Raw genomic sequence first — 25,476 nt, 5'->3', positions numbered from 1 at the left:
ATTTCCGTTTCACCGGAGTGTCCTGTTACAAAACCACTTTCAAATTATGATGATGATATATTTACTTTTCCACACTATAATTATGTTGTTTGAGGAATACGTTGTTCATTACTGGACCGGTGCACACATGCGCAGCTAGTGTGAATGGGCAATGACTATTTTCGTTTCTGTTTTGACTTTTTCCCGATAAAATATAAATGTAATACGGTTAAACTAATGAAAATATAACGACGGGAAAAAAAGTTTGGTCCGATCAAATTCCAATGAGCTTCATTTATTTTTGTGTAATCCAATCTGTCACATAACTTCTTTGGTATGAAACAATGTATTGATGATGAACAACATTTAAACTCAAAGACAAGAACAATGTTCAGTGTTTGCAATCATATATTTGTACCACCTTGTTTCGGCTGTAGCAGGCTGATAGAGATACAAGTCTTTCGTCCATTCGATATACCGTTGCCTCTGCACTGTTCTCGTATGCATTCCATGTTGTCCAGTGTATATCGGAATAGCCAAAATCTCCCAATTCAAGAATATGCGAGTAATGTTGGTTGGATATATCTTGTAAAAAGCTCGGAACATTCCATTATTTTCGCTTGTCCCACTGTTTGATATCAAACAATCCAAGATATAACCTTATTGTTTAAAGCTATGCTTACGCATGCAGAGATATTCTTCATAGTTTGTGTTGTAAACAACTTAATTACATACGAGATCATTATCAATGTATAGTATGATACCCTTCCGGTAACATTACAAAGAACATTGTATATAACTGCTGGCATTGTAAAAAATACACAATAGGCTATTGTTTTCAATCGATCATCTTTATACACTGTCGAAGATGTAGAATAGTGCATTTTCAGAATTGTGTAGGAACAAACACGTCATGTTAATAACGACCCTTTTTATGACTTAACTTTCCTAACTTTGTAAAATGTTTCTACGGGGTTTGTTAAGTGGGCATACCTTATCCTTCCTTGGTGTAACGCCCCATATCTCTGACAGATGAAATCAGCTCTGATAACATCCGGGCCATCAGTAGGCGTGGCATCACACTATATGTACATACATTTTTTCTCTGCATATCCGTATAATATTCTTTTGGCCCCGGATGCTATAGGTGGCGTTACTGGTCAAGATGAAGTATGTCGTTGGTCAATGTAGCGGTAAATGCAAAATGCAGATATGCAGTTAAAATCGAAACAAAGTTAAGATTGAATGCAAGCTGAATAAGTGGGTGATTTGGTTTGGTTTGGTTTATTTTGTTTGACGTCCTATTAACAGCTAAGGTCATTAAAGAACGGCCTCCCGTGCGTGCAACATGCATGCTTGTGGTAAGTGCGTATGTGTGTTTTGGGAGGCTGTGGTATGTTCGTGTTAAGTCTCCTTGTGATAGGCCGGAACTTTTGCCGATTTATAGTGCTACCTCACTGAAGCATACTGCCGAAGACACCCAGCAGCACATCCAACCCGGTCACATTATACTGACAACGGGCGAACCAGACCAATAAGTGGGTGTATTATTTTCAAATTACACATTAATAAAATTATATTACCGATTCAAATGTAGTCTTATTATCACCAAAAATTATTCAAACTGATATAATTTTGTTATCCGTACTGAAACGCATTAGTTCGTTAAATTATTTCACCAGCAGTTTTACATTATAACCATGCATCAGCATTAAAACTATACCGTTTTTCTTTTTTTTAAATACTTCTTGTTAAACTTTTACACGCTGTCAAAATTACATGCTCTGTCTTAATGACATGCTCTGTCTTAATTACATGCTCTGTCTTAATTACATGCTCTGTCTTAATTGCATGTTATCAAGCAAAGCATCATAATGATACGACCTCAAAGACAATGCTACAGATTCCCACGCATTTTTGACGGGAAATGGAACATTGAGTGATTTCCCGTTAAATACAACATATCTCTCACTCTTGCTTATGACTTTACCAATATTTTTTTCACTCGTGCATGTTCGAGGAGAAAGAATGCCATTCTAAGCCGCTCATAAGCGAGTTGCTCATTATTATGCTATTTCTTGGAACATTTGGACCCGAAAATGGTGAATTCATTACACGTGTCTGACTCGCTGTCTCCCTGTGATTATCTGTCTGTATATATATATATATGACTCCACCCGTCCGTAGCATAATTGTTTTTTACAATAAATATTTCATGACCGTTTGTTGTTTATTCGTAATCATTATCTATTTATTCATCTTTTTTTTTCTTTTTTTTTTTTTTTTTTAACTTTTTAAAATAATTTTTTTTTTGTAACATTGATCTGCAGTAAAATAAACATGAATCACATCATAGAAATTGTGTTTCGTTAAATTTCATTAATTGAGCTATGGGACTATTAATTATAACCACCCAGCAGTTGTCCATTGGTACAGTGTAACTAATGAGTCCCAGAACGACGACAGAAATGTATCATTGTATGATCTACTGTATCTTATTCTCAATTTAAAATTTTATTTGTTATAGAATTACAGGACAATATAAGGTATATTTAAGGACTGTATCTCAGTCATACCCGCAGTTGGCAACGAACATTTCCTATGGTTAGCGCGTTAGCGCTCAATAGCATATGTTCGCTGCGGACATACTACCGTATAGGGGTACGCAGTCAAAATGAGAAACAATCCTTATATTTACCTCAAACAAATCGTTTAGATACAATGCGAAGAAAATACATTTCAGGGTGTGTTGCGATTTGGTAACTACGGCAGCCGTGGTTGCTATGCTAATATAATTCCAGCCAATCTATATAAAGACACCAGCATTGTTAACAAAATTAAAAGAAACAAATCAACATTTTTGTTTAATACCTTTAACGTTTTTTTTTGATTAATTGATTATTCACAATCCACAATTTCTGTTTCAGATTAACTATGGTTGTCAAGCACGGCGTGCATTGACACAAATTGAATAGTGACGTGGTCAAATGTTGTACGATTCAGCCATTTCTTGTTATGCAACAATTTCCGCAATACATGTATTCAGTTTATTTTTTGACAAAATACTCACTTGACGTTTGCTTTTTGTGCAGAGATCATCGGGCAACAGGAGAAACACGCTAAAATTCCGTTGATCAGTCCTTTCGAAATGGTGCCGTCTAGTTGACGTTTCGGTAACGTCAAAATTACATCACCGATTCCCGCGCTTATTCATCCGCTGAGCCTTTTTTCACTGCGTATATGCAAATTTCATCTTAATCAGAGTTTAATCAGCTGAAGAAGGGAGAGATGTAAATATATGTAAATATATACATATCTATATATATTATCAATTAATGGACAATCTTATCGCGGCCGTTATCGCGCGTACCACCTGCAGTTTTATAACTACCGAGTTTCACTCCCTCTGTTCCATATCCCAATTCCCAGTTTAGTTTGCTCCGAGGACAAACCAAATTACAGACCGTTTACAAACTTTACCAAAGGTTGCCATCTTGGGGTTGGAGAGGTGGCGCTCGGATGAGAGAGAAGAAACATCTCCCGTAGCGACCGAACATTCCTCACGTGCCTGGCTGTTCGTCTGCCCAATACATCTCACGCGCACTAACGTGTACGCACGCACTCCCGTTGTTATATATAGCACACGCTTACAGAAATATCTATCTGTTACGACATCTCGCTCGGCTCCCTCCCCCCTGCATTATAACTATTCTCGCACTCCCCTCCTCACCACCAGACGTTGTCGGGACTACCACTCGGTTCTTCCTTATATATCGCCAAATCTCGGAGACGCGAGAACCTCGGAATTGGAGGACGTTAAGACCAGTGCCTGATATACAGGGGAAAGTTTTATATCTTTACCAAAGTGTATTTTAACTGAGGACAAGAGAAACCTTTAACTTCTTGGGGAATTTCCGGCGTTTTTCAGTTTTTAACTTTAAATCATTCCAATTCAACCTGTCATCATGCAAACCTACATACAATTACAGAGAAATAGCCCTATGGATCCCTGGGGATTCAGGTTACAGGGTGGTACGGATTTCAACTCACAGCTCTCCGTCAAAAAGGTACGTAAAATGTGTTTTGAATCAAACTATATTCCAATTATCGTTTATCTTTAGGCTTAGCATACATTGTATATTCTTCTATATATTCATCTTGAAACGAGAGTCATGGTCGTGAAAATCGAGGGTATGGCTAATTTAAGTATTATTTTTGAAACAAACCATAAAATGTAAGAAATGTGGTTAGCGTGAAAGGTATAGAACAGAACGTCTGCCGACGCTACACCAAATTAGTACTACTGAAATACGACTCTTCGACCAGAGATGATCTATAGTCTGTTTCACAATAGTACCGTTTGTGTATTCGCTCGAGATTCTCAAGACTGCCTCAATGCGTCTCCTTGAATCGACTGAGTTTATATAAATATGGGGAAAATATAGACATCCATTTCAGAGGAATCTATACAAACTGATCTGAATAAAAAAAAAAAATACAATCAGTTATTGTTTTATCATTGTACCGACAAATAGCGACAATAAAACAACAGTGATTGTTCTAATTAATCTAACAAGCTTCGATATAATGGTCATCTTTATTCTAACTTTAAATTGTGGTATAAAGTGATTCATTTAGTTTATCGCTATAAAACAGCAATAAAATACCTATTGTTTATGACTGATCGTTGTTAAAACTTGATGTCATACAATGCTCCTCGTTCATCACACTGCCATCAAAACATAGATGCGACACATCTCGTTACTTTAGTATTTTACCTCGATATAACGCCTCTAGTTATCACAAAATGGTATGACCTTGATATATCGCTTTTATCGCTATACAGTATAATCTTGATATAACGACACTCGCTCATTGCTATACAGTATAACCTTGATATAACGCCCCTCGTTTATTGCTATACGGTATAACCTTGATATAACGCCCCTAGTTATCGCAAAATGTTATGACCTTGATATAACTCCTCTAGTTATCACAAAATGGCATGACCTTGATATAACTCCTCTAGTTATCACAAAATGTTATGACCTTGATATAACGCCCCTCGTTGTTCGCTATACAGTATAACCTTGATATAACGCCCCTCGTTGTTCGCTATACAGTATAACCTTGATATAACGCTACTAGTTTATCGGTTTAAAGTATAACCTTGATAAATCGCCTCGCGTTTATTGCTATACGATATAACCTTGATATAATGCCCCGCGTTTGTCGCTATACTGTATAACTTCGTTATAACGCCCAACGATTATCGCTATATTTTATAACCTTGATATAACACCTCTCGGTTATCGCTTTAAAGTATGACCTTGATATAACGACCCTCGGTTATCGCTTTAAAGTAAAACCTTGATATAACGACCCGCGTTTGTCGCTATACTGTATAACTTCGTTATAACGCCCAACGATTATCGCTATATTTTATAACCTTGATATAACACCTCTCGGTTATCGCTTTAAAGTAAAACCTTGATATAACGACCCTCGTTTTTCGCTATACGGTATGACCTTGATATAATACCTCGCTATACGGTATAACCTTGATATAACGCCCCTCGTTTTTTGCTATACGGTATAACCTTGATATAATGCCCCTCGTTTTTCGCTATACGGTAAAACCTTGATATAACGCCCCTCGTTTTTCGCTATACGGTATGACCTTGATATAAAGCCTCGCTACACGATATAACTTTGATATAACGCCCCTCGTTTTTCGCTATACGGTATGACCTTGATATAACGCCCCTCGTTTTTCGCTATACGGTATGACCTTCATATAAAGCCTCGCTACACGATATAACTTTGATATAACGACCCTCGTTTTTCGCTATACGGTAAAACCTTGATATAACGCCCCTCGTTTTTCGCTATACGGTATGACCTTGATATAATGCCTCGCTATACGGTATAACCTTGATATAACGCCCCTCGTTTATCTCTATACAATATAACCTTGATATAACGCCCTCGTTTGCTATACGGCATGACCTTGATATAAAGCCTCGCTACACGATATAACTTTGATATAACGCCCCACAATTTTTGCCATACGGTAAAACCTTGATATAATACCCTTTGTTTATCGCTGTACGGTTTAACCTTGATATAATGCACCTATCACTATACAAGGAAATCCTGGTATCATTTACGACCACAACAAGAATAATTGAACATTCCTCGAAAGACTTCATCACGAACTTGAGTTGTATTCGGGTACAAAGCCATAGAAAAAACAGAGCTTGATGAGCTATTTTGGCTTCCAGTGTTCAGGAAGCACGCAATTGATTAGAGCGTTCGTCCAGAGTTCGCAGGTGCTGTGTTCGAATTTCTGTGTGGCGTAATGGTACACAACGTCAGGGAAGAGTATGTCGCCGCTGCTGGTGTCATGTATCAATTACATAACAATACGGAAATACTCAGCATGGTTAGGTATGTCGTACAATACCGCGGAGGGTGTGTGTATATATACTATTACACACGGACGATTATGTTGATATAATAACTGAAATAGACTATAGGTGTACAGTATATAGTATCGCTCAGTGTTTCTTTCGGCAGGGGGTAGGGTTGTGTGAGGAGACGACATTGGGGGGAGAGGGAGGAGGGAAGGGGGTCGAAATTCACCTAAATAATGACATGCATCAACGGATCCCAATAAACAACAGAACATCACGCCCACTTTTGTAGCAATAACCTTGTAAACACGTGCCGCCGACCTGTTGAAATAATATGAACACGCTTCGAGGCAACTCCAGAACCCAGCTGGATACGATATTAACCGCAAGGGGAAAATTATCAGAAAAAAAAGCATCAACTTGCTATCGCAGGAGACCGAAACAACCAAAAGTCATTGCTCTCGCTGATGACGCAGAAACGAACAAAATAACCAGTTTTTAAACAAAATATCTATGCCATGCAACTTGTTGTGTGTGTGTGTGTGTGTGTGTTTTTTTTTTTTTTTTTTTTAAATATCTTTTTGAACATACTTTTCAGATGAAAAATATATTGTACCATCCGGAATTTCCACTTGTCGAGTCGATTGTTAGAGGCGCGTGGCACATATGCCTTATCACATTCGCTAGGCGTAATAACACAGCTGGTACGATAAGGGGCAGATGTGGGCTTTAGAGTTACCGGTATCTTACAGATTGTTTAACATAACTAGACGTGTTCATCTTACCAGAGTAATTGATCCCAAATGATGATGTTTTGGAAACATTTTTGATGAACTTAAAAATAAATATATAATTTTTTTCTTAATATGTTGATATATTTTGAAGTTATTGATTTTAAATGTGTATTCGTTTATTTACCTGGCACTTAGTTAAAGAATTGTACAAAGGACAAAAGACAAAGACAAACAATCAGCTCCGTGACTAACACGACATAAGTAAAAGATACAGTCAGAGACGTATATATACATGTATACATATTGTAATGTTATTATTATACATGTACACTGTAGGTCCCTGGTACAGCAAACCGACTTGCGTACCTAATCATTAATACTCATTAATATACATGTATAACTAAGCTGGTCCCCTCTCAGCTACATATTATAATAAAAAAAAATAAATAAACTTAATGATTTTTGGTCTCTCTAATATGTCTGGTTCTCTGTTTCAAACTAGGGGGAGGCAATCTTGTATTAGAATTTAGCATTCAGATCATTCTCGGGTTTAACTTGAGAAAAAAAACGAGGAGTTCCGGATGAGAATTTAGGGAGAACTGTTAACAAAAAATCTTTGGGGCTTGTGGCAAATCTAATGGGCATGTCTCAGTGCATTCAAACAGCTTCTTCGTCCTTCTAGGACTCGTCAATGACACTTAACGGTCAAACGTGTCAAAGCGGCAACTGAAGGGAATTTAAGGACAATGAAATGGTTCTAAACAAATTCTACAATACTTGTAAAGAAGGGGAAAATGCACCAGTCACCGTAATTTTAAACAATAGTACTAAAGTGAATAGTGTAACAAGTGTCGTCTGTGTCGGGAAGGATCGGAAACACAATCTCAGTTCATTAATTTTACTTGTTGCAAGCTATACAAAACTATTGTCACCACCCCTCTCTCTCTCATCCTGCCTGTCTCTCATTCTCTCTCTCTTTTTCCATCCCTAATAAAATATAACCTTTTTTTTTATTTTTTAAGAAAGACAATTCATAAATCATCTTTTGTTTATCATATTGTTGAATATTTGTACATATCATCATGTGACCACTGTATATTATCATATGTCATTTATGCGGGAAAGGTCATCAATAAGTTGGCAAAACTTACCGACCAATCCCTTTGTCATTTTATGTCAATAAAATATGTTTAAACTTAATGTATAGTCTAGTTTGTTTTCAAAGAGTGATATACGAAGGCAAATGCTAAATCGTAATTGATCTTTCATTTGCCTTTCTTATTTTTTCAACATTTTTGAACGGATATTTTACAAGCTTGATTTGACTAACGATCATCAATCAAATATTGTATCTGCGCATGCGCAAATATATTTTCTTTCCCCGGGCATGTAGTTATTCTTTCTTTTCTGAATCTAAGGCAGCTTCAGCTTTTGCGCTTTTCGAGATGTAGATCGCTATGTACTAAAGACAACAAAAGTCTTGTACTTTTGTATTATTAACCCCTCCCCCCAACCATGAGACCAGTTTATGTAACTTCTGTGTGGTAAAGTAACACAAACAGCCACCAGCTGGCTTTGAAATATAAATAAACTGTGATATACATCCCAATGTGTGTAGATCGTGACTCCCCGTGTGAATAGATAGCCCCGCCCACCTCACCGTCTCTGATATCTACGGTATAGGTTACCCGTGTGTCCCGTGAGGCTCTCTGATGACACTCGGGGTTACAGGGTGCAAATTTCCACGGATTATTGGTAGATCATGTTCTAGACTCACGCATCTATGAGGAATTTAGTCTGGTTTTGGACTTCTACGTTTACGAGTACCAGTTATTTCCCAGAAAAATCACTAACGAGCCGACCCCCCTACCACCGCATGATGAAATTAAAATTATGTTAATTAAGATGTAGAACTTCATTGACGATTAATGATCATTTAGAGATGAACTACATAAAGGGTTGTTTTGCAAACTACTAAGCACGTATAATCAATGATTGATTATGGTCAAAATCAAAGGTCTTAATTTTTGGGTGTTGTTTTGATGCACCTAGCACCAAATCATGATCGAATCATTCGGAACTCCATGGAGACGTTGCATCAATCGGAGCCCCTCGTCATTTTCTTTGAACCTACATGTTGGCAGATGGAGGCGCAATCGGAATCCCTCGTCATTTCCTTTGAAACAAGACGCATACGAGGCGAGGTGTTCCGATTGACAGAGGCGAGGTGTTCCGACTGCATGTGTCTACGACAATACCCCATGATTTCAGCTTCTACACAAAGAAACAAGCAATACAGTTTCTCCTTCATTCGTTTGTAATTTCATGATACGATTCGTACTTTTATCTGAATGAAGATTCCTGTTTAGAATAAATAAATCGTAGAAAAAACCGTTAAAAACATAGATAATGACATGCTTTTTTCATCGAGTATTCCGAAATATTCTCTTCAATAATCATTACACTTGCTAAGTCGTTGTGTCTTTAACGTAAGGACAAAAATCTTAAAATTCTACGACGAGAATTTCATACTTTAAGGAGATAAAATTTGAAATGTCGCCTCGAGAATCTCACGTGTTCCTGCTAGAATCTTAATTAATCGTCAAGACGAAAATCTAAAACGTTAGGACGAAAATCTAAAACGTTAGGACGAAAATCTATAACGTTAGGACGAAAATCTAAAACGTTAGGACGAAAATCTAAAACTTTAGGACGAAAATCTAAAACGTTAGGACGAAAATCTAAAACGTTAGGATGAAAATCTAAAACGTTAGGATTAAAATCTAAAACGTTAGGACGAAAATCTAAATCGTCACGATGAAAATCTAAAACGTTAGGACGAAAATCTAAAACGTAAGGATGAAAATCTAAAACGTTAGGACGAAAATCTAAAACGTTAGGACGAAAATCTAAAACGTTAGGATGAAAATCTAAAACGTTAGGACGAAAATCTAAATCGTCACGATGAAAATCTAAAACGTTAGGACGAAAATCTAAAACGTTAGGACGAAAATCTTAAACGTCACGACGAAAAATCTTAAACGTTGGAATGGGAATCTAAAACGTTCAAGATTTCTTAACTTTAATACGAAACTATTAAACGTTAGTGCGAAATTCTGAAACGTTAGCTCGATTCATACTTTAAAAAATCGAGAAACATATCTTGCTCACTACAGAAAGGCCCCATTCGTTACCTCCCTCCAGGTGGCGCGATTTGGTATACCCCGGAAGTAAAATACAAGCATTTTATATGTTATAGATGAACACATCTTCAAACTAGATCAGAAATACATGTACCTAGCTGATAATTGGATATGTATAGACAATTTGTCCTTGTACAAGGGAATAATTAGGTATGTTAAAGCGATCTTTCCCTGTGCCAATTGATAATTGGTCAGGAGTTTTGACGATTTACCCTTGAGCCAGAGTATCGAGTAACAGATAAAATTTGGTAAACAAGCAGCGGCATATTAATTAAATACTTCCGGGGTAGTGGGAGGTCTTGTTTTTATTTCCGTAAAATCTCGAAATCATTATATAGTCTGCCATTTGCACTGGTGTGTTAAATCTAGTCTTTTTTTTGACCTATTTATATTGAATATATACATACAGTATAACCTTCTCTAACGGTCTCATTGAATAAACCTCCGTTAAGCGGCCAGTCCGGTTCGCCCGATGGAAAACACTATATAATGAACCTTAAATAAGCGGTCACCTGTCTAACGCGGCCAACGGCCACACAAATCTGTCCCGATTCGTTGTACATTATGTATTATCCTGTATTAAGCGACCATCTTGTCCGGAAGTAGACATCCGCGATGATCACATGACCAGGTATTTTCTCAGGTGATTTGTTTTTGTTAACGATAATCTCCGCATAGAAACCTTCACACTGGTCAAGCTTTGAAAACAGGATTTATAAGTATCATATGATAAATTCAATAAACTGTTGAAAATAACATTGGGCAACAGGCCGTTTCTGGCCAACCTGGTTTAAGCAGCCACCTGTCTTAAGCAGCTAATATCTGTCGGTCCCTTGGGTGGCCGCTTAATACAGGTTTGACTGTATATATATATTACTTTAAAATGTGCGACCCTGTAGGTAGGCGTAAGAACTGTACCTGCTGCACCCATTGCATGGTTCGTAAGAGATAGACAACGAAATTATATCGAGGCTTTTCTATTCTTCTTTTTTTCTAAACAACTGTCGTGCTTATATCTCTCTTGACACTGAATCACTTATGGCCTTTGAGATGGGCGTTATCTGGTGTGAACAAGGGTTTGGTCCAAATGGCAGAATATATACATGTATTTTGAAGATGAGATAATTAGTGCAAAACAAAAACAACAAAAAAACAAAACAAACAAAAAGAAAAAAAACACCAAAAACAAACAAACAAACAAACACAGTTCATTAATTACCTACCTGCATGGTGGTAGGGTGGCACATTGGTAACACACATGCCTTTCACCGGCCAGCAGGGTTCGATTCCTTGATAGCACGTGGAATCTGCCCGACCACGTGGGTTTTTCCCCCCGAGTTCTCCGATTTCCTCCCACAGTGAGGCCTTTCGCGCCGGGTCTGTAAGAGCGATAACTTGTTTCGCAATAGTTGTATATTAGATAAAGCGTGTATTTATTTTTATATTTGAAAATTGTAGTAAATTAACTTTGCCGTGCTTGACGTGCAGCATTTTTTTTTTCGCTTTGGCAATTTTTTGGGGAGGGGAAGGGGGGGGGGGGGGGGGGGGGGGGAGGAGGCATTGGACTCGGCATCATTTCCTCACCAGGGGCGTAGATTCCTATATACGCGAGTCGCGGGTACACAAGTCCGTACACATAATTTTGAAAAAAGAACAAAAAAATCCTGATGCTTCGATTGTCATTGCGTTTTTGCATTTTTTTTTTTTCTTTTTTAGAATACCGAGTATTGAGAAAGTAAACACGTAGATATAATTTGAAAATGAAGAAAGCGGCAGGTACTAGCCAAAAGATAGAAACATTATTCGATTTTGGTGTAAGTGGTTTTTAGGGATGGCGAAAACAGCGGTACGACTGCGGGTTATTTGGGGGACTTCTGTAGATGTTTCCCATTACAATTAGTAATTGTTCTTTGTTTTATTATATCAGAAAATTGGCACTAAAACACGTTTAAAGTGCTCGAAAGGCCTATAAAGAAATCAAATTTTCTCCTGGGACCCCCAGACCCCCTAGCGGTAAGGGGGCATATCCCCTACATTACGCCCCCCCCCCCCCCCCCCCCCCCCCTCATCGCGCTTCGCATTTCGGTTGGAACCTTCGGCACCACATCTGCGTACACATCAAAACAGGTCTAGCTACGCCACTGCTCACGATCAAAAATTAGACTCGTAACAAAAATGTCTCGATCAGCCTTCCAAAAACACACATATCCAATGCATGTACTTGGCAAAACCACTGTTCACCCATTTTTTGTACTTATCTCATATCACAATGTTACCTACTGATAGCGTTCATGTAGATCAGATCATGGGGACAAACTTGGATGACAATATAATTACTAACTCCATGCCTTCGCACTTCCGGTGCAAATGGATCACGTGAAACTAGTCCAGACTGACGCGTTGACACGTATTTGTTTACGTATCATAACCGTTACTATTTTTTTTACAAACAATAGGACTAGATGGGCTTATCAGCGCGCGTGAATCGTGGGTGGGAGGGAGGAGAGGGGGGGGGAGGGGGGGTCGCTTCGTGCTTCGTACATTTGGCTCCCATGCAGGATAAGGGGGTCAGATCGCGATGGTCTAGCCATGCTTGTATAAGCATTCCGTTACTTAGCCTGATCTGAATCTCATCTCTTATGCTCTGACAGACAATCAGCCATACCGTCCAAACTCCTTCATTCACCCCACCCCGCCGTGCCTCTGGCTTGGTGCACACGCGTTATTAATAACACATAGCACACACATGTATCTGTCTACCGATTATTCCGGCAGGCCAGAAATATCTTAATAACAACAAAATGATCCCGGCAATAGTCCAGCTTTCGCGAATTGTCTTGTCTCCGGTATTTGTAAACATTAATTGTCATCAGTTGCAATCTTAAGTGTTAAATTACGTTGGCTGCGTTAATACTGTATGCTCTTGATGCAAATTTAAGATATTTCTCAAATTCCCGCTTACATGAAGCATTTAAACTCATAATTTTAACCCTAATCTGATAATAGATATATAAGTCAGCCTCTTGAATGTTGAAATGTCTCTAAAGCGATGGCCTTGAACATCATCTTTGTATTTTCCTTCGCTTGTGGTATTTCGTTCAGTAAGTAGTTACATAATGTGCCAATTCTGTTAAATTACAACATTTAAATCTTAAACATCTTAAAACATGGAATGATTTGCTTGTAATACTCGAAGTATTTAACTTAATGCTTTTTTCAGATTAAAACGTTTCAAAAATAAACCCCCTCTTCAGTCCCCGATTTCGCCGCCTTAGACAGAAGCTAGACTGCATATCGTGCATGAGAACGTGCTAATTGTTAGCATGATGGTGCTATCTCGCCCTTTACACGTGATTGTATGTGTATATGAACATTCAACATAATTAGTTCATTTTGAAAAAGAACGTTTAATTCAAACTCTCAAACTGTATGTATTATTTGCACGAATATTGTGTATACTATTTCGTGATCATCTTATTTACTTGAATCAATATTCAGTATTTTACTTCAAAATTCATATGATTTTTTCGAGGCAAATATCTGTAAATTTTAGTTTGATAAGTAAAATCATAATATAGGCGTATTTTAAATGGCACTTACTGTTTCTTGAAATTGAAGGAATGATTTCCTGAATATTTACACGTGCGTTTCATTGTCTCTAGACGAAGCTAACCAAACAAAATCAGTGTAATTATTTATGTTAACGCGAGGTAATTAGGCTTGCGCAAGAATACAACAGACAACTGTAAAAATCATCCGCGCTTGAAAACTTAATTACGTGCATTACTGTTTAGAATGTTAAAGATTAAAATAATGCTCTAACATTCTTTTAATGCTGGGTTTACACTTGTCATCTTCAACACTTGAGTGAAGTGTGATGAACGTTGAGGTCTTGAAATCGAATCAAGAGTTTCGGAGAACTTCACGGTGAGATTACGATGGTCGTTGGAATCGTGGCAGAAAGATTATCCCGACTCGATGCCAAATCTTATATGAGAATTTGATAGACTATGTCATAATTGTAGGGGAGGGCACACAAGCTTAATAGCCTAAACAAAGCGCAACAGGCCATGGTGATTAAGTGTAGAGGTAGACTGGCCCCCTGTCTCTAGAATATTAAAATTATGAATAAATTGAGCTTGATGATTTTGATCCCTAGGATATGTCTGATTCTAGATTCTAAGTTTCAAACTAGGGGCAGATAATCAAGTATTATACTTTAGCTTGGCGATTCTTAACAAACAACTTAGGGTCTGGTGGCCAGTCTAGTGTAGAGGATCAACTCAAAATTTTACTGTACACATGCAAGCCAATAAATGGAACAGCTTCTGAGTGTTGACAGGAATACGTCACTCTCTACCAGCCGTCACATGCTCTACGATCGGAGACAGAATCATTGTTATGCGTTCCAGACTTTTCGTTCTGGGATTTATGGTAACCGGTGCTTTGGAAAAGTAGCGACCACCTTGTGGAACAGCTTACAACCTCTTCATGAACTCGATGACAGTGGCCAAATGCAAGAAGGGGGGTTAAATCCCACTTGTTTACGTCTGCGTTAATATAATGTTAATATACAACATTTATATTGCATACTATCCAAATTTACAAAATTACTCTAATGCGGTAATGTTTACAGGACGTCTGAGAGAGACTCTAAAATTTTAGAGTCTCTCTCAGACGTCCTGTAAACATTACCATCTAATTGCCCGAGTCGAGATTATGTAACACTTGAAATAAAATGTATTATTAAGTTATGCAATGTGAAGCGCATTAGCGTAATTTTGTAAATTTGGATAGTATGCAATATAAATGTTGCATATTAACATTATATTATTATCTTGATAAGTGTAGATCCAGGATTTCGTCTGATGTTACAACGTTTGTGTGAGGTACGATTTTATCAGCAGTCTCAATGACGAAGGCAATAATATGGAATTAGGCGGCGCAATTAACATGGCTTCATATGGAAACATGAAACGCTATGACAACAAGACAGGGTTAGGTTTATTTAACCGTGATCAACAATTTATACTCAATAGCAGACGGGAATATATGTCTAGATATTATTGTGATGTCCAAATACATGTAAATTTCATACAATATTCAATTACGTAACTCAAAATGAACTCATTTCATTGGCTTTATTTATTATTGATATAAATGAGATGATTAATTCACAATACTGATATCCAGCCTGTTTTACCATGCATCAATGTTATCCATTTGTTAATGTTCTTATTCACTGCACTGTACTGCTTACGAGAATAAACAATTGCCATTGTCTTGGTCATTGCGTACGTGTTAAATACCTCGAAAAACATTCATAATGAGTAGGAAAACTAGACTACAAAAACCGGTACACAACAGTGCTTTTTGTATTTGTTGAAATTCTATGATAATAAATTGTACATTATTTGAACAGAAATGATAGCATTTTTTCTTTAATGACTTTTGTACATAGATTTCATTCATTTCTAAACTGGCAGAGAAGGTTTAGCGTATGCATAGCGGTCTTGCGAAAATGTTAGCAATAAATTGTATGATATCTTCACTGAACTTGATAAAAGTGAGACATCTTAAAGGAACATGATAAAACGTGATAGCATATCGTAGTGGTTGTACGTGAACGTGATGATAATCATGGCAGATATAGAACAGAATAGTGTTGGCTTCGCAACAAAACCTTCGCTATATGTATTAACGAAGCGCATTGAGAACGTAGGAGTGTTGAAAAGGGAAATTCCATAAAGAAATCGTTGACCTCCAAGTTGTATTTGAATCGTTGGCAACTTAGACATCCTGATCACTTGAAATCAAGAATTGAAAAAAAAGAAAGAAAAAGAAAGAAAAAAAAATTTTTTTTTTGTTAATTGTGTGTTGATTATAAATTAAATCCAACAAATCTTCTACATGAATTAAAACATGTCTTCCCTTCCTTAACTAGATTTAAAGCAACACATTTTCTAACGATTATTAAAGGAACAATTTCCTTAACATAAATTAACGAAACCGTTTTCCTAGCGCAATTTAAAGCAACTGTTTACTTTCCTAACGTCATTACTTATATCAATCATTTCCTTCTTTAACAAGAAATACTTACAGCAACCATTTCCTTCTTTAAAGTAAATTACTTACAGAAACCATTTCCCTTTTAACTTAAAATCCTTACAGCAACCATTTCCTTCTTTAAATTGAAATACTTCAAGTGAACATTTACTTCCTTAACGTGAATTTCTTAAATCAACCATTGCCTTCTTTAACACGAATTACTGAAAGCAATCATTTCCTTCGTTAACTTAGATTACTTAAATCAAACATTTCCGTCTTTAACTTGAAATAATTAAAGCAACCATTTCCTTCTTTAATTAAGTTTACTGAAATCAACCATTTCCTTCTTTAACTTGAAATTCTTAAAGCATAATTCGCTTCCTTAACTTAGATTACTTGGAGCAACGATTTCCTTCGTTCACGTAAATTTCTTGAAGCAACCATTTCCTTCTTTAACATAAAACTTTTAAACCAACCATTTCCTTAACTTTGATTACTTAAAGCAACTATTTCCTTCCTTAACGTGAAATATTTAAAACAATCCTTTCCTTCCTATCTTGAATTTCTTAAAGCAACCAATTCCTTCCTTAACGTAAATAATAGCATTTATTTTCACGTCGGGAATGCCTTTTGTTACGGTAATTTACTTTGTTTCGCTCCGTCTAATTTCCGACATAAGCGAAGAAAAACGTCTATTTCTGTTCTGTAATGGTGAGTACGATTTGTCATCGCCGAGGTATGCTGCGTACGTCATACAGGGTCCCGCATTTATACGATTAAGGCTACGGATTGTATACCTGCCAAGAAAATGCCACGTTGTTCATTTTGGGAGTTATATTGAGCGGCGTTAAAAAACGAAAGCGTTATCCGAAATAAACTAGCATGGTTAATTCATTAGTACGTCCATAGCTGACTGGACGGGTAAGGAACACACGGCGCGCGGTAATGCTTCATATTGCACGTGGTAATGTGGTTTGCAGAATTTGAGTGAAAAAAAAATCCGACACAATCGAAATTCTGACAATAGCCAAGATGAGAATCGTGGTATATTTGTAACAAGAATTGCGTAGTTATACATTCTAGATGAAGTATTGGAATGAAAACAATCCGAAAAAATCTAAATTCTGATAATAGGCAAGATGAGAATGATGGTTTATTTGTAAAGAGAATGACGTAATTATACCTTGTAGGTGAAGCATTTGATATCGTAAACACTTTCTAGAGCCTTTGTCTGCGTCAATGGACTCTAGTACCATCAGCAGAACATTTGCAAGCCATGCTTTCTCGAATCTTCCCTACAGTCATTACTGTTTAGAAGTATCAGCCAAATATTTTGTGCTATTGTTTGCACCTCTCGTTTGTTGACATAGAAATGTCAGTATGACGTCATCGTCGAGTTGTAGTTGCCGGCTCCGTATAAACAATGAAAAGTGTAAAGATTCCCTGCCAGAACACTGGCTCTTTGTAGCGGCTATATGAACGCAGTCTCATATCGGACGATTCGTATGGATATATGTTATTCCAAGTATCTCACAATAGTTTGCCTTCATGCCCAAACAACAATTATCGGCACAAGTCCAAACTTTCTCGTTTTCCAATTCCACTGGGAATGTGTTCCTTTGTGTAGCGACGCTAAAAATTAACCAACAATCCTGGCTGCTAGATCCTTCGTATTAAATGATTGTTTTAAAGCCGTTTGGATTGAACCTTAGGAACGATAAGCCCGAAATAAGATATGTAAATCAATTAAAACCGGTATTTCAAAAATCTATTAAAATTCAGACTTCCACACAACATGTCCTTGGCTGTAATTTAGACAAATGTGAGAAATGTGGGACTGTTAAGTAAAGCAGGTTGAACAACTCTTTCTACGAAACACTGCATCACCGACGGAAAAAAAGAGACAATTTTTTTGTTTAGACAAGTCACTTATCACTATGTACGACACTTAACCATGTAACGTATCACTATACACGACACTTAGCCAACTCACTTATCACTATACACTACACTTAGCCAACTCACTTATCACTATACACGACACTTAGCCAACTCACTTATCACTATACACGACACTTAGCCAAGTCATTTATCACTATACACGACGCTTAGCTAAGTCTCGTATCATTATACACGACACTAAACCATGTCACGTTTCACTATACACTACACTTAGCCAACTCACTTATCACTATACACTACACTTAGCCAAGTCACTTATCACTATACACTACACTTAGCCAACTCACTTATCACTATACACGACGCTTAGCCAAGTCACTTATCACTATACACGACACTTAGCCAAGTCACTTATCACTATACACGACACTTAGCTAACTCACTTATCACTATACACTACACTTAGCCAACTCACTTATCACTATACACGACGCTTAGCCAAGTCACTTATCATTATACACGACACTAAACCATGTCACGTTTCACTATACACTACACTTAGCCAAGTCATTTATCACTATAAACGACGCTTAGCTAAGTCACTTATCACTATACACGACGATTAGCCAAGTCTCGTATCATTATACACGACGCTTAGCCAAGTCACTTATCACTATACACGACGCTTAGCCAAGTCACTTATCAATATACACGACGCTTAGCCAAGTCACTTATCACTTTACATGACGCTTAGCCAAGTCACTTATCACTATACACGACGCTTAGCCAAGTCACTTATCACTATACACGACGCTTAGCCAAGTCACTTATCACTATACACGACGCTTAGCCAAGTCACTTATCACTATACACGACGCTTAGCCAAGTCACTTATCAATATACACGACGCTTAGCCAAGTCACTAATCACTTTACATGCCCCCTAACCAAGTCACTTATCACTATACACTACACTTAGCCAACTCACTTATCACTATACACGACGCTTAGCCAAGTCACTTATCACTATACACGACACTTAGCCAAGTCACTTATCACTATACACGACACTTAGCTAACTCACTTATCACTATACACTACACTTAGCCAACTCACTTATCACTATACACGACGCTTAGCCAAGTCACTTATCATTATACACGACACTAAACCATGTCACGTTTCACTATACACTACACTTAGCCAAGTCATTTATCACTATACACGACGCTTAGCTAAGTCACTTATCACTATACACGACGATTAGCCAAGTCTCGTATCATTATACACGACGCTTAGCCAAGTCACTTATCACTATACACGACGCTTAGCCAAGTCACTTATCAATATACACGACGCTTAGCCAAGTCACTTATCACTTTACACGACGCTTAGCCAAGTCACTTATCACTATACACGACGCTTAGCCAAGTCACTTATCACTATACACGACGCTTAGCCAAGTCACTTATCACTATACACGACGCTTAGCCAAGTCACTTATCACTATACACGACGCTTAGCCAAGTCACTTATCAATATACACGACGCTTAGCCAAGTCACTAATCACTTTACATGCCCCCTAACCAAGTCACTTATCACTATACACGACGCTTAGCCAAGTCACTTATCACTATACACGACGCTTAGCCAAGTCACTTATCATTATACACGACGCTTAGCCAAGTCACTTATCACTATACACGACGCTTAGCCAAGTCACTTATCACTATACACGACGCTTAGCCAAGTCACTTATCATTATACACGATACTTAGCCAAGTCACTAATTATACACGACGCTTAGCTAAGTATCTAAGCACTATTCTGCATATGCAAAGTCAATACACACTGACTTTGTTAAATATGAATTGATGAATAGAAAGAGTAGATCTCGAATCATAAATATAGGACTTAAATAAAGTGTTTCGTCCTTCTAGGACTCGTCAGTGATGCTAGAGACATCATACAGCTGTTTCGTCCTTCTAGGACTCGTCAGTGATGTTAGAGACATCATACAGCTGTTTCGTCCTTCTAGGACCTTGACATTGATGTTAGAGACACCATACAGCTGTGTCGTCCTGCTCGGTTTTGACATTGTTCCCTAAAGACACCATACAGCTGTTTCGTCCTTCTAGGACTCGTCAGTGATGCTAGAGACACCATACAGCTGTTTGGTTCTTCTAGGACTCGTCAGTGATGCTAAGGACACCATACAGCTGTTTGGTCCTTCTAGGAATCGTCACTGATGCTAGAGACACCATACAGCTGTTTGGTTCTTCTAGGACTCGTCAGTGATGTGTGGGGGGCTAACAGTATGGCAATACAGAAGATGGTTAAGGGAAATCGTAATTATTCTGTTCAAATATAGCAGATCAGGTGTATTAATCATAAAATATGTTTGATGTTGGATAATTTAAAGAACCGGTACCACGATTCGTAAAAAAATAAACACAGTATGAAGGGTAACGGCAAGCATATGGAATGTAGCTTGAATCATGCATCAGATTAGAACATTTACCTTTTTATGTGATGGGAAACCTTTGAACGAGTAAACACCAGAAACATTCCCGTCAATATCATTAGAAAGGAAAATATTATTTTGGTAAGATCAATCAACTGTTAAAGTTAATAGGATATTATCATTGACATCAAAATACTTCATTCTCGAAGAAGGAAATAAGACATTTTCTCCCGTGCCATAATTTACTGAAAGCGTTTGATCGGCTGAGGAAAACATACATTTATAATGCTTTATAAATCATATGAATCGTTTGAACTATTTATAAAGGTCTTTATCCATGAAGCAAAATACCTTCTCCTTTCTGGAAAACAAGTTTTACAAATTTGTCAATTAATGGAGCAAAGTTCTTAAGATTTAAGAACATGTTTCCCATCGAGTGTAAAATGATAAAATCACTGGCATAGTCAGGTAAGAGTTTGCCTCGAACGAATTCTATTTCAGAGGAAATGCATTCAACGTTTATTTAGGAGATTTCTTCTATTTCCAGGAAATGCATTTGAAATTAGCAAAACAATTACAACACAATAAAGTTACCTTAATTACTAATTAGGTTTATTGTCTTTTTTTGCTATAGGTGACAGAAGGCACACCCTCATACGGGCAATTAGCACCCGGAGACGCCATCTTGGGGATTGGACAAAACAGTACGGATAGCCTGACACATATGCAGGCCCATGACCTCATTAAACGATCTGGAAATGTGCTACAACTGAGTGTCTGCAAGTAAGTATACACGTGCGGGAAGGCGGGTCAAGGTCACAGATTTGGTCAATGCTGTGGTTCGTTATCTAATCAGAAATATTTTAACTCTTTGAAATAATTTCTATTGAAACTTTGTCAGTGAACATTGTTAATAGCAAAACAAAGCGACGAGTCTGTTAAAAAATTCAAAACCAATTAATTGTGTAATAAATTCATCTAATCTCCGAATATCAAATGCGTACATGGTGAAGATTCTTGTAGTTCTGTTTTTCGTCATTGTCTAAGGATGAATGTAATAGCAAAAAAGAATTACAAAAAAAAAAAAAATTCAAAAAAAATAAAAAATAAAATATATATAAAAAATCTAAAAAATGTCAAATTCATAATTTCAACGAAATATGCGTTATTTTTTAAACTTGACAAAAAGAGATCGTTGAAAAAAAGCCATTTACTCACAAAAAGACTAAATTAGTTATGTTGAATAAATTACCCTCAAATCTGCTGTGAATAGACATTATTTCAGATTAAATTTGAGTACTGATAACATTTTCCATAACTTCCAGTGCAAACGGTTGTATTTCATTTTTACTATTCGTTATAATAAAACATTATTATCTCCCTTTATTGTTGCCAGGGGTTACGGAGGGATGGACGATAGGTTGAAAAGTATCAAGCCTAAAGGTCCCATCAAGTTCGCGCCATGGAAACACCAATGATGACAGGAGAACTATATATTTTGTAACAACCGTCCATTTTAATCATCTCTAAATCTCAAGAAGACTACGTCATCACTAAATGCGTTTACGCTGTTAGTCGTGTTAGCCGACGTCACTAGCTTTTGTGTACGCCTCATCTGTATCCATTGCAGTAACTACGTGACAGACGGTATGAACGTGACTGAAGGAATTGATGTAAAACGGAGAGAGGAGACAAATTGTATTAAAAAAATTATAAACCTTTTTCAAATCCTAATAATGGTTTCTTTGTCAGCATCTTAACATTCTTTTTAAGCTAAATTTCCCACTGATAAAATCGTCTGATGTTTAATAGCGAAATATGATCGATATTGAAATAAATGAAATTCGAGATGCCATCAGCGAGAAGTGATCATATGGTCTCGCTTATGATGTGATTTAGTGAAGAAATTCAATTCAGCAGGCACAAATGATTCAAGTATTATTGTGATCCAGTCCTATTCTATGAATGATGTTGATCTGGAAAGAAATTGTGGCATATTGTCACGTGGTGTCGCTTAGTGGACACTTATGTACGTATCTTTAACCTATATATTTATAGTGATAAACATTTCGTAAATAAAAAACAACAACAAACAAACAAACATTAATAATAGATAAGCAGAGGCTATTGATCGAATCTTAAATCTTTACAATTTACGTTCGTATTTAGAAAATTAAGAATGTATATCTAATAATTTGTTTTGTAAACAATTATATCGCTGGAATTTAAATCCTGAAAGTAACTATGTTTTTTAAATGTCAGGAATCCAGTGTGTTTGGCATGTGTTCGCCATATACGTGTTAACGTAGTTGTTTTGAGGAAACTTCGAGAATTGTTCGACCTCGTCAAATAGGATGTGATTTATATGCGAGTATTAGAGATGATTATGTATGTATATATACAGAAGATGTAAACATTGTGGTTTTCTAATATTTTTGTATACCTTTAGAATAGGCCCTACAGAGATACCGGAAGTCGAATTTAGTATTTATGTCAAAACCGGAAGTTGAAACAAGTGCAAGTAAAGGTAATTATTTATGTAGAAGAGTATCGTATATTAGTGTGAGCAAATACATCAAAGAAATAGAACGCTTAATTGTTTTCTTTGAAAACTATATTTTACTAATAAGGCGGAAAAGACGATGATTTCCATATGAAGCTCACGATTGATCATGACGTCATGAACCTTTCACAAATAATAATTTGGTTGAAAACAAACGGTGTGTAATTTTGATGGAGCGCGCCCGGTTATGAATATATCAGAGGGGAGGTTATGTGTATACAAAGCTATAGGCATACGAATGTTCTTTCGTTTATAAATCTGACTTGAAAGTCTCTCCATATTTTGTATTTGTATATTTTGTTTCTTATTATGAGCTTTTAAAGAAGTTGAAAGCATTACCAACGAACATTACATTACATGTGCATTGCTTACATCACGATGAAAGCTTTTAACGATCCTTGTGTGATAAATAAATACTTTTAAAAATCTGGCATCATTACTCCCCGAAATCATCCAACCAATGTGTTTTTTTTTTACTTAACTATTGGGCCGATATGTGCAATAATAAAGACAATAGATTCAAGTGCGTGCGAGATGAGAGAACGCGAGAGTGTAAAACAAACCGCCGCCAGATGTAGCTGCGGTCGGTTGTAAAGTTAACAAATCATCATTCTAAGGAAAGTTTTACTTTGTATTAATGCAATAGTTTTTTTTCTTCCATTTTTGATGTAAAATTTATTAAAGAACACATTTGCCTTTACGATTGTTGTTGCTGTTGTTCTTTTTGTTGTTCTGTTTATCTACTTAGTTATAACATTTCTTCATGATCTACGCATCTGCTCTATTGCAAATTTCTCAATGGTTCATTTGGTGAAGTTGTAAAAGAAAGACATAAAAATGCTCTTTGATGGCGAATCAACAAAAATAAACAAGTACACCATTCATGTAATGAAGATGGTTCAATCCTATCTCATATACTTGTAAATATATGCTTCAAAAAAAAGAAAAGAAAAAAAGCAAAAAAAAAAAAAGCAAAAGCAAAAAACTATTATACTCAGATAAAAAGATTGAACGACAGATATTAGCAAATCTAGAGTGATATACAGCAATACACCATACAGCTGTTTTGTTCTTCCACGACTCGCCAGCGGTGCTATGGACCTTAAATGTTGATACATGTAAATTTAAAATAAGAAATTCCTTATCGTATGGAATGTTCAGGAAGGTTTTGGCATGGAATCAGGAACACAGTGAAACAGATTGGAAAACTTACATCTGTTTTTTTTTACAATCGGATATTTATCCGCGGAAAGCAACATAAAATGATTTCAAGTGAAGATGCAGAGATTAAAAAAACAATAGATAACTTTTACGATGTTTTGTTTACAGTCCTCCGTAGCATTCGCAATATACATGTATATATATATATGTGTGTGCATATTTTAAGGTCATATGACCCAAAGGGTCAGGATGACCTATACCCATCGTGCTTCGTCCGTCGTCGTGCGCCGTCCACCTTGCGGACATACAGACAAGATTGACTTGTGGGGTGTAGTCTTTTGTCTGTGAACTTGTGGGGTGCAACGCACAAGTTTTAATGAGCTATGGACATCACATTACATTTCCATTCTTTCCGTCGCTAAAACGCACATGCGCAGTGAGGTTTAATGATAGATTATGGGAAAAACATACAAATTACATTAAATTTCATCTCCTATAGGCGACGAAGATATTTGCACGGAATGAATCGTTAATTCATCCCACAAGTATATTTGAGTGAGCACGCCGCGCGTTAGACTTTGTATTTCAAAACGCTACTCCTTCTTATCATTAAAGCGGATTACTACCAAATTTGGTTTGAAGCATCATTGGGTAAGAGTGATAATATGTTATATAAATGAGGATAGTCTGACCCCTAGGGAGAGAGAGGCGAGGCTCTGAAAGGGGAACTTTGGTGAATTTTTGCTTTAAAACCCTACTCCTCCTAAATCATTGGGTGGACTCCATCCAAATTTGGTGTGAAACATCATTGGGTAAAGATGATCATATTTTTTTTTGATAAATGAGGTTGGTCTGACCCCTGGGGCCTGAGTAGCGGGGGCCCAAAAGGGATAAACTTTGGTGATTTTTTTAATTTTTGCTTAAGAACCCTACCCCTCCTTAATGCTTTAATTGTTTACAACCATATTTAGTATGCAACATCATATTATTGGGGAAGGGCAATCAT

The 25,476-nt window shown here is 36.9% G+C and overlaps 1 protein-coding gene across 1 annotated transcript; it reads left to right on the top strand.

The window, feature by feature from the left end:
* The first annotated feature begins 3,639 nt into the window (after positions 1–3,639).
* LOC117335684 (PDZ and LIM domain protein 3-like) lies at positions 3,640–24,009 on the top strand. Its single transcript, XM_033895842.1, has 3 exons — positions 3,640–4,046; positions 21,381–21,529; positions 22,143–24,009. The coding sequence occupies exons 1-3, from the start codon at positions 3,945–3,947 to the stop codon at positions 22,222–22,224; spliced, it is 333 nt and encodes a 110-aa protein (XP_033751733.1). The 5' UTR covers positions 3,640–3,944; the 3' UTR covers positions 22,225–24,009.
* Positions 24,010–25,476: the final 1,467 nt, after the last annotated feature.

This window comes from Pecten maximus, chromosome 10 (assembly GCF_902652985.1).
Source record: "Pecten maximus chromosome 10, xPecMax1.1, whole genome shotgun sequence".
Classification (NCBI taxonomy): Eukaryota; Metazoa; Mollusca; class Bivalvia; order Pectinida; family Pectinidae; genus Pecten; species Pecten maximus.
The sequence above is the reverse complement of the archived record's forward strand: the minus strand, read 5'-3'. Positions and strand labels throughout refer to the sequence as shown.